Source organism: Schistocerca americana, chromosome X (genome assembly GCF_021461395.2).
Source record: "Schistocerca americana isolate TAMUIC-IGC-003095 chromosome X, iqSchAmer2.1, whole genome shotgun sequence".
Taxonomy (NCBI): Eukaryota; Metazoa; Arthropoda; class Insecta; order Orthoptera; family Acrididae; genus Schistocerca; species Schistocerca americana.
In genome coordinates this window covers 768,260,969-768,270,171 of record NC_060130.1, presented here as the reverse complement: position 1 = coordinate 768,270,171, position 9,203 = coordinate 768,260,969, and the positions used below count along the sequence as shown (strand labels likewise).

Below are 9,203 nucleotides of genomic sequence, written 5' to 3'. Positions count from 1 at the left end.
TACCACTTCTTTGAATGGTAATAGTTATACATTTCAAAATTTGACAAAACATTGCTTGCATATAGGAGACAAATGTATACACAAATCCACTTTACTTACTCTTCTAAAATGGTGTTATTTATTGTGTACATGTATCTAGTTGTAGAAGCATAGGATTGCTATGCGTAGTACTGCTTCTGTTCACTTCACTGCAAAATTTTGAACATCTTGGCAACTTTCTGAACAAGAGTGTGAAACCATCCAAAAGTCTAAGCACAATGAACAAGCACGGCATACCAAGCAATGCTTCACTGTCTTTAGTACAGCATGTGCGGAAATGAACTTGTACGAAATGAGGAAAGCCACATGAAGGGTATCAAAACCAAATAACAGCAATGCATGTGTGTAATCATAAATCTATATATTACACATCTTTACGTATTTGTGAGCAAATATAACTTTGATGGAGTTTTATGGCTGTAAGCTTCACATGTGTGTCAAGTTAAGCTAATGAGAGTTTTGTGTATTGAAATTGTAGGCTTTATTTGGCAGCAATCATGGAGCATCCTTCTCAATACATATTTGTTTTGAGCCTTGGATTATGCTTTACAATGCATTGCCAATGCCTGCTAAGTAGTTATTGCTTCTACATTATATGAAATACTACAGTCAATGCAAACAAATTTAAATACCTTTCTTTGCTGCCATGTTCAGTAAATATGTCAAATAAGTTCATTTGACTTTAGTTTACTGGTATAGAATGTTGAATCAAAACACCTTTCAGCCATCTAAATTGTCAATTGTTATTTTATATGAGCAATCAATTTTAGCACTACATTATGCCATCTTCAGGCACCTGACCAACATGTAGGAAGATTCTCACCTCTGGTGTAGTCAAAACAGGGGCCAGCATTGAATGACTGGTGTCCACAGATTTCTACTTGACACAGTGATCCCTTGATCATCATTTGCTGGCTGTCAGGTAACATTTGGCAAGTGATGATTGAAAGGATCACTGTGTCAAGTAGAAATCTACAGATGCCAGTCAGTGAATGATATCCCCTATGGGAATCTTCCTACTATCGGTCAGGTGGTCTGAAGGTGTAGTAGTGTAGCACCAAAACTGGTTGCTCAAATAAAATAACAACTGAAAATTTAGATAGCTGGAAAGTGTTTTGATTCGATATTCTGTGTTGAACAGCCAAGGCCCCACAACCGTCTGTATAAGGATGGACTTGGAGAGACTTGGTTTATTGATGGTGATGTACCCGAGAGAATCAAACCAAATATGACTAGAAAGCACTTGAATCCTGTTTACAACTTAAGTTTACAATGTATCTCTCTTCTTTCTATTGTTTTACATAGTTCTTATTATTAATATTATTATCAGTAGTAGTATTATTGGTTGCAAGTGTGTGCAGTTTTGAATTTACACTTTGTATGTCATGCAGTAAACTATCATCATGATAACCATCACTAGTCTTCTGATGCTATTTGAAATATTACATTATTCGCTTTATCCAGGCAAGCTCTAACATTAACATCAGTTATGTTATTTCCAAGGAAAAAGTCAGTGGCAACAAGGTTTGAATATCTCCACCAATAATTATGAAACCATTTAGTGATATTACGACTGGCCATGTCAATTAGATCATGAAGACTATCTGAGTTGTCCGATGTGGAAACTGCTGGTGTTGGTAGATCACTAGTTGTAGACATTTCCAAAGTTGTCCCACTGGTGGCACGTGCATCGTCCATGCACTGCCAAAGGAATGTCTTGAGCCCTTCTGTTGTTTGGTGATCTCCATAAAGCCGTGGTATTGGGCCCCACAGCCAAGCAAATTCTTTAAAAAAGAGAGCACAGTTAATTTTAAAAAATAGAAGGCATTTTAACAATATATAGTGAACTCATAAAGAGGAGAATCATTTGGAAAGTACAGAGCCTTTTGCTATTCAGAAATATTTTTAAAATCATCCAATAAGAGGAATACATACCAGTTCACACATACTGTCCTCTTGATTCGTTGCATGGTCTTCTTGACTTGACATATTATGTGACCACCTATTAATCTGCTTAGGTGCTAACATTGTCCACAAGCTATACACGAGCAAGCTGTTCTTTCATCTTCAGGAAAAACTGTAATATCTGAAATTGCAATCTATGCCGATTTTCCTCAGTGCATGTGAGGAGAGGGTCACACTTTTGTGAGGGTTGTGGATATTTATTCACTCATTATTGAACATTAATTGGAATTTCAGGATACTAATCATGTTCAGAAGGTCTTTATCTTTGACAAGAATGACTCTGATGAATGCCAGAGGGTACAGTATTTTACACATGTGTATTTCAATCACACCTTGCACTTCACAGTTGGCAAGACTTACAGTTTTTGTCAAATTCTCTCATGGCCATGGAAACTACATATCTTCCACAACAAAGACTGGATAGAATGGTTGGGCATTCTCTGGCCCCTACAAGGGAACTAGTGCCTAAAATGATATTTGATAATTATGGCGAGGGTTTCTTAAAAGGTATCAGCAACATAAATTTCTGTCAATGAACTTGGTCTTTGTAAGACAGAACTATTAGCGCATTCTAATTGAATCAACTGTGGGTTCTTGGTGAAACAAGGCAAAAACAATGTTTGTTTAGTTAATAAACTATCAACTGTTTCTAAACAAGAGATATTAAAAAAAAAGTGGGTCAGGCTTATTCATCCTATTTCAAATCATCTTAGTGATGCCTGCCAAAAGGAAAATATACAAAGTTACTGTTTAAGTAAGAACCTTGTGGAAGGTTAGAAATTTCGATGAAATGAGTAAACTGTGAAATTTAAATGGCGTACCAATCTGATGTCAGGAGTAAGCAGGGAAATGAAGGGAATTGTGATCAAATGGTGACATGTTTGACATACGATATGACAGAATTTTAAATGGATTATATAGTCAAATGTGGTGCATATAAGATTCATAGCTTTAATACTATATCATCTACATCAGTAAAGACAGAACTAAAGGATAAGTTTTAACTTGCACATCAAAACTAAAAGGTGACCTTGATGTCAGTTGCAAGTCGCTAGTTTGTCTCTCCTTTGTGCAACTCACCCACTACCCAATGTGTGCCAAGTCAAGATGGCAATAACAGCAACAAAAGATGTTTTTCATTCTCTGTTTCAACAACAATAATTTACTTACAACTGTGTAGTGTAATTTACACTGATTGTTTTGAGCTGTAAAAGGTGCAGTGTAATACTTTCACTGATATCTGTAATTTCAAGACACTGATGAATCATCTAAGGAGGAATCCATAGTTCACCCCTGGGTGCTCATTCACAAGATGGAGCACATTATAGCCGGCCGCTGCAACCGAGCGGTTCTAGGTGCTTCAGTTCGGAATCGCGCTGCTGCTATGGTTGCAGGTTCGAATCCTGCCTCGGGCATGGATGTGTATGATGTCCTTAGGTTAGTTAGGTTTAAGTAGTTCTAAGTCTAGGGGACTGATGACCTCGGATGTTAAGTCCCATAGTGCTTAGAGTCATACGAACCAGAGCACATTATAAACCGTTTTGCATGTGTTTCACAGAATTTAATTCATAATGCTAGCAAAGAGTTGGCAATTTGTCATGTGTCTGACTTGTGTGTTTTGTGCCATTGTTTGTGTTTCAAACCATACCTATTCAGTTGCCAAGCCATTCATAATGGTAGTAAGCAACACTGTGTAGAGTTCCATGAATCCATTCTAGGCAGGGAGATGAAAGTTAACAATTTATTTTTATGTTTAGGCTACATTCCATTTAAATGGAACACGGCAGCCTCGTACCATGGTCAAGCATGCGAGAGGCTCTCCAAAGCTTCATGTGTTTCACACTGTTTCCCAAGAAAAGACGTATGACTTTTGTTTCCCTCCAGAAAGATGGTTACAGGAATCACTTACTTGGATATGTCAGAGATCTGTTGGTTTTTCCCCTGATATTGTGAGAACATGCCAAAAATTTCATTTTTAGCATGGTGGGCCACCTCTACACTGGCACCTTAATGGAAGAGCATTTTTCAACAATGTGTTGCGTCATCAGTGTATCAGTTGTAATGGGTGTAATTTTAAACATAATAGTTAAAAGCACCTTAGGATTGTATACTCCTATATATAAAAGATATATTCTGGCAAAATCAGATGGTTCTTTTGAAAGCACACACTTTGTACTCCACTGTGTAAGTTAAAATTTACACCCAAGTTTCTATCTTAACTCATGTAGGAGATGTAGTCTTGTGAAACTGACAAACATTTTTGAAACGCTCTATATTTTAACTGATTTATTTACTTCAAATCTCAAGTCAGATGACATATCTGTAGAAGGGTGTTATCAGTTAACAGTTCACATTTTACTTTCCATATGAGTTACAACCTAATGCAAGTTTTTTTTTACTCAGTGTCTTTGCAATCCAGAATTCAGTAATATTATCATAAGGAAATCTTTTTATGTGTAATATAATTCTATGGTTAGGAAAGGAGACTAACACCTGTACTAAGAGACTGAAAAAATTGCTGTAGCAACTTAACCAAGTAAATGCAAGCTGTCTTTCTTAGTATGGTAGTGGTGTCACTGTTGTGCGATGAAGAAGCTGCCTCATGGCACTGGAGACAAAAACAAAGGCAGAAACAAGCAATTTTTCATTTAGCAACTGGAATGTGCTCAACATCATGAAATGCCTAAATTGCTGACCAGATTAAATCATACTGTTCCCCCAGATTTAATATTCCTCTCTTACCAAACAGTTTAAATGACAACAAAGGACAATATGTGGACTTGCTTTAGTATCATATGGTGGTTAAGATTCTCCATCCAGCCCAAGTATCGATGTGGAGGAAAGGTCAGATACAGTCAGGCTTCATACGATGGATACAACTTGCTCCCTTGGAGGGCAGCGCTGCTGCCACCATGGGCATGCCACATGAGCCTGTCCACTGACAAGACAGTGTCCATAAATACCATGGCCCTGCACTTCTCGGGCAGGTCTCGCTATTCTCTAAAGTATTTGATTTGTTCCATTGACAGTAGAGTGATTGACCTTGCCAGTGTTCACATTTTTCAGTTCATATTGCTCCCTGTACTGTCTATGCTCACTTACAATGGCTTTCACTATGCTCTCGATTTTGCTGCTTGCAGACTGTTCACATCATGTACTTCAGTTTCATCAACTGCAGGAATTGTCTGTCTGTTCCACCAGTTACTGCATCACTGCCAAAGAGGGTCATCATAAACTGTGTTCCACTTACACCAAGTAGGATAGAAGCCTTGCAGTGACAGACAAAGCAGCAAGTAGCTAGCTGCTTTCACATTATCCACAATGCACGTGCTCTTAGATAACTCAAACACACAGAGACTGACAGATTGTAGCAGTTGCCTAACTGCTTTAGTACACTGCAATTTAAAAATGTCTTGTGTAACATACACTCTGCTGAAGTGTTCAGAGCAGTATGACAGTATTTCTAGTGAGATAAGAGTGAGAATTACAGCAATAGGATGAAGAGAAAGATGAGAGAAAATTACCATGGTAGTCACCTTCCTATTTCACATGTGTAAGCAGCACTACACTAGTGTACCTTGAATTGAGTATACACCACTACCTCAAAGTTGCCTGAAACTACCACTGTATTATCTCACTATCTATCTACAACATGGAAAGTGTGACTTAATTTAATTTTGATGCATAAATAGAAAAATTATGACAGTGCTTTTCACATACTCCCCATCTGAAGGGGACATTTTTTTAACAGAAATTGCAAGTTTTAAAAAAATTAATAAATCACAATTGAAATACTAACATACTTATTGGTTGCTTTTGGAGGTTCTACAATTAAAATATTTATTATCAAAAGCTAAGCCTTACATAACTTCTCATCAAAATATCTAAATAATTATCACATATCACTAGAGACATACATTTAAAAACATAAGAAAGGCAATTGATGGTAAAGAAAACTTTGAAATATTAACACAAACAAGAATCAAAACACATGATAAAATGAAAAACTGTTTCTGGAATGTTATTTATGACATGTTTTTTCAACAACATTGCAATACCATTTTTTCCCTGTAACCCTCTTCCATTCTATGCTTTCCTACCATTAGCTCAATGCAATAAGAGAACAATGGAATCACCACACACTCTACATTGATCTCACTAATTTGACACTCTGAAATATTCCCTGAATTGGCATATTTCCATCACTAATTTTATACACTGAAATATTCATCAACTGGAACATTTCCACCATTAATCTTACACACCATTAGCACTGATTACTAATTGTTGTTTGCTGGTGCCAAAGCACCTCTAGTAACTAGTCGTTCTTACTTGGCTCTTTGATCTTTGTCATGCCATTGTGGAGTCCGTGAGTTTATTGCTCATTTCAGGTTTTTGCTGTTGCAGTAATTTAGTCTCAGGTGTTGACCATCAGCAGCATTAATTACAGTACATATTTGTTACCACGTAACTGTTTATCAGTGTTCCTTAAAAGTCACAGTTCGTATCTAATTCCCACAAATACATGTATATTGTTCCTCTTACTACGGAGCCAAATGTGACTGGTTTGCAAGTGAATCAGTCCAATGAACCTATGATGTAAGATAATCATTTGCTGTGGCATCATCTGATTGGCTCATATGCCAGTGCTCATCAGCTTTCTTGTGTTTCAGCAACACCTTTGTTGTATCACTAGTCTGCTGCTTATGTTTTGTTCCATTCTTGTGTGTCTGCTAATGCTTTTTGTTATATACATTAATTCAAGATACAAATTATATCAGACACAGGTATGAAATACACAAATGACCTATAAATAATCCTTAGTATTTGCTTGTAACACAAATGTGTATGTGTTATCTTTCAACTGTTCATCTACATCTACATACATACTCCGCAGTCCACCATATGGTGTGTGGCGGAGGGTACCTCGTACCACAACTAGCATCTTCTCTCCCTGTTCCACTACCAAACAGAACGAGGGAAAAATGACTGCCTATATGCCTCTATACAAGCCCTAATCTCTCTTATCTTAGCTTTGTGGTCTTTCTGCAAAATGTAAGTTGGCGGCAGTAAAATTGTACTGCAGTCAGCCTCAAATGCTGGTTCTCTAAATTTCCTCAGTAGCGATTCACGAAAAGAACGCCTCCTTTCCTCTAGAAACTACCAACCGAGTTCCTGAAGCATTTCCGTAACACTCACATGATGATCAAACCTACCAGTAACAAATCTAGCAGCCCGCCTCAGAATAGCTTCTATGTCCTTCCTCAATCCGACCTGATAGGGATCCCAAACGCTCGAGCAGTACTCAAGAATAGGTCGTATTAGTGTTTTATAAGCGATCTCCTTTACAGATGAACCACATCTTCCCAAAATTCTACCAATGAACCGAAGACAACTATCCACCTTCCCCACAACTGCCATTACATGCTTGTCCCACTTCCCCACTTCATATCGCTCTGCAATGTTACACCCAAATATTTAATCGACGTGACTGTGTCAAGTGATACACTACTAATGGAGTATTCAAACATTACAGGATTCTTTTTCCTATTCATCTGTATTAATTTACATTTATCTATATTTAGAGTTAGCTGCCATTCTTTACACCAATCACAAATCCTGTCCAAGTCGTCTTGTATCCTCCTACAGTCACTGAATGACGACACCTTGCCGTACACCACAGCATCATCAGCAAACAGCCGCACATTGCTATCCACCCTATCCAAAAGATCATTTATGTAGATAGAAAACAACAGCGGACCTACCACACTTCTCTGGGGCACTCCAGATGATACCCTCACCTCCGATGAACACTCACTATCAAGGACAACGTACTGGGTTCTATTACTTAAGAAGTCTTCAAGCCACTCACATACTTGGGAACCAATCCCATATGCTCGTACCTTAGTTAGGAGTCTGCAATGGGGCACCGAGTCAAATGCTTTCCGGAGGTCAAGGAATATGGCATCTGTCTGATACCCTTCATCCATGGTTTGCAAGATATCATGTGAAAAAAGGGCGAGTTGCATTCCACAGGAGCGATGCTTTCTAAAGCCGTGCTGATGCATGGACAGCAACTTCTTTGTCTCAAGGAAATTCATTATATTCTAACTGAGAATATGTTTGAGAATCTTGCACTTAGCCCATACCCTTTATTTTGCTTAAATTGCTACCCAGCAGCTGCCCCTCACTTTCTTCCTTATTTTGGGGTTACCATCTCCACCACATTAAGGTGCATTCTGATTGCTTTGTCAGGTCCTTGACATATGGAACAAATTTACTGGTTTCAGTTTTCAGTTTTGATATTTTGTCATGGTCATTTACCAACACAAATCACATATGTTACAGTATACTGAGTTTTCTCTCTTCTGATGTCAAGATTTTCATATCTGGCTGTTCCTTTAATCTGTTGAAGCATAGTGTTGATCAATTTCATCAATTTTTATCATTGTTTATTTTGGAAAATTTACAGAATTTATAATCATCATCATCATCATCATCATCATCCACAATAATTTTATTACCAAAAGTTTAATAAGCAATAAAACAAAAATGACAAATTAATTCACATCTTTTCTCTACTTTTTTACATAGTCATCAATGTTCTCAACATATTTTTCCCATCGTAGTGCCAGTTTTGCCAATGGTCTTGCCACAGTGGTAACACTGGTTCCCATCAGATTGCCGAAGTGAAGAGCTGTCTGGCTGGGCTAGCACTTGGATGGGTGACCATCTGGTCTGCCGAGCGCTGTTGACAAGCAGGGTGCACTCAGCCCCTGTGAGGCTAACTGAGCAGCTACTTGATTGAGAAGTAGTGGCTCTGGTCTCGTAAACTGACATATGGCTGGGAGAGCAGTGTGCTGATCACATGCCCCTCCGTATCCGCATCCAGTGATGCCTGTGGGCTGAGGATGACAAGGCAGCCAGTCGGTACTGTTGGGTCTTCCAAGGCCTGTTCGGACTGAGTTTAGTTTAGTTTAGTTTAGTTTAGTTTCATTTAGTTTAGTTTAGTTTCATTTAGTTTAGTTTAGTGCCAGTTTCAATATGCCCTGTTCATAGAAATCCATGTGGTGGATGTATAACCATCTGCTGACTGCTGGTTTCACTTCCACATCTGTCACAAAGTGTTGGCTGTCCAGGAAGTTCTTCATGGGACCAAACAGATGAAAGTCCAATTGTGCAAAGTCCAGACTGTATGG

The 9,203-nt window shown here is 38.2% G+C and overlaps 1 protein-coding gene across 1 annotated transcript in view; it reads right to left on the bottom strand.

The window, feature by feature from the left end:
- Positions 1 to 383: 383 nt before the first annotated feature.
- LOC124554830 overlaps positions 384 to 9,203 on the bottom strand; it is a 74,264-nt gene continuing 65,444 nt past the window's right edge. Inside the window, exon 6 of the mRNA XM_047128494.1 lies at positions 384 to 1,823. Coding sequence (XP_046984450.1) covers positions 1,456 to 1,823 — 368 coding nt within the window. The 3' untranslated portion in view covers positions 384 to 1,455. The remainder of the gene's footprint in view (positions 1,824 to 9,203) is intronic.